Source organism: Zingiber officinale, unplaced genomic scaffold (genome assembly GCF_018446385.1).
Source record: "Zingiber officinale cultivar Zhangliang unplaced genomic scaffold, Zo_v1.1 ctg99, whole genome shotgun sequence".
Lineage (NCBI taxonomy): Eukaryota > Viridiplantae > Streptophyta > Magnoliopsida > Zingiberales > Zingiberaceae > Zingiber > Zingiber officinale.
Window position 1 is genome coordinate 49,470 of NW_024589991.1, and position 1,521 is coordinate 50,990.

Genomic DNA, 1,521 nt, shown 5'->3' on the forward strand with positions numbered 1-1,521 from the left:
GCCGTGTAGAACATGGATTAGCATTATCTCATTCTAATCTTACTCGTGGACATGGTGATTGCCCAACTCCCGAAGCTCTTTCACGATCTCAGGCCACAGGGTACAATTCCTCGTGCCCAAGTAGCGGCGTAGGTCACGGAAACGGGAGAGACGTGAATCGATGTCTACCGTTCGTTCATTGGTCATCGCATTGTCAACCGCAATGTTGACGTCCTGTGGATCAAAAAGAGCGAGATTCTTCTGCGCCAATAGAGCGCGTGTCTTTGCGACAATGCGCTCCTGCTCTTGGTCGCAGGCGTTATTTATAGCATCTACAGCCTGATACACAGGGTCGTTGAACTCTGCTTCCGGATACACAAGGTCGATTGTTGTATCCATCGCCTGTAACACTCCACCCGACACCGCCTCAATCTTGTTGTATAGGTGTGAAGGGCCAGCTTGATCCATTACCCCAGTGGGTTGCGAGGTTACCTCGTCCATCATTAGACGACTGAAAAGTTCTTCATCTGATGATGCTAACGAAGGAAGCAACTCCCCGGGTGTATGCTGGTCTAATGCAGGGCTAGCTGTGGATGGTCCGGCGTCAGGAGCTGGTAGGAACTGTCTTACAGCGTCGTCCAAATAACCTCCCCCCGATGAGTGGGATCGTTCGCCGCTGCAAAACGAAACTCTTTCCCCCGAAACGATAAGACAACTAAAGAGAGCTAAAATAGAGATCTGATTTGGTACAGCATCACATTTGAGACCTAAAGAAGGTACAGCCCAACTATTAAGTACATCAGCAGATGTTACAATAATACGTAGATGAGTTTTGGCTGGTACAACCACTCTATTGTCCACTTCTAATAAACGTAATTGACCAGATTCGTAGGCCGACAATTTTTCTGGATAGGTTGAACTATTGGAAGCAAATTGAAAAGAAAGACCGAGTAGGATCAAAGAAACTAGCAGACTGATCACTAAATAAATAGAAATAGGTGCAAATTCTGACATTTCCCCAGCTTGAATCTCCTTCAATCCATAAACACGTGCAATCCCATCTCCAACTGAAACCACTCGACCGATCTCATCCACTTTCAAATTCGTGTAAAAGTTGGAAATTCTACTTTCTAATAGAGTCGTTAGTTCCGCAGCTCTCGAAGAAAATTCCATAATGAAATTTAAGATCAATAAAAATGAGAATTCCGCGAGAAAAAAAAAGTCTACCTTGTTCTACAATGAGAAATTGAGGTATTTTCGCCAACTACCCAAGTCCGTGGAAGAGGGGCCCTGTGGGGCTCTTTGGGAAGGCCCCGCTTGCTCCACTACCCCAGTTGGTTGACTGGTAGCTTCATCATTTTTGAAACGCCTAAACTAGATTACAGGCGAGCTGTTATTCCGATTTTCTCTCTCTTACGCTATATTTTTTTTCCCGCCTAGCCGGTGCTGGGCGGAGCTACCGTTCGCGGCAGGAAGTTGAAGGCTTAGCAGCAGCCATTAGCCATTCCCCTTCTTTTCTTAAATTAAAACATCACTTCAGCG

At 45.9% G+C, this 1,521-nt stretch overlaps 1 protein-coding gene across 1 annotated transcript; it reads right to left on the reverse strand.

The window, feature by feature from the left end:
• Positions 1-1,161, reverse strand: LOC122037867. The gene has a single exon (XM_042597322.1). It carries the CDS (start codon positions 1,150-1,152, stop codon positions 40-42), a length of 1,113 nt encoding a protein of 370 aa, XP_042453256.1. The 5' UTR covers positions 1,153-1,161; the 3' UTR covers positions 1-39.
• Between the last annotated feature and the right edge of the window lie 360 nt (positions 1,162-1,521).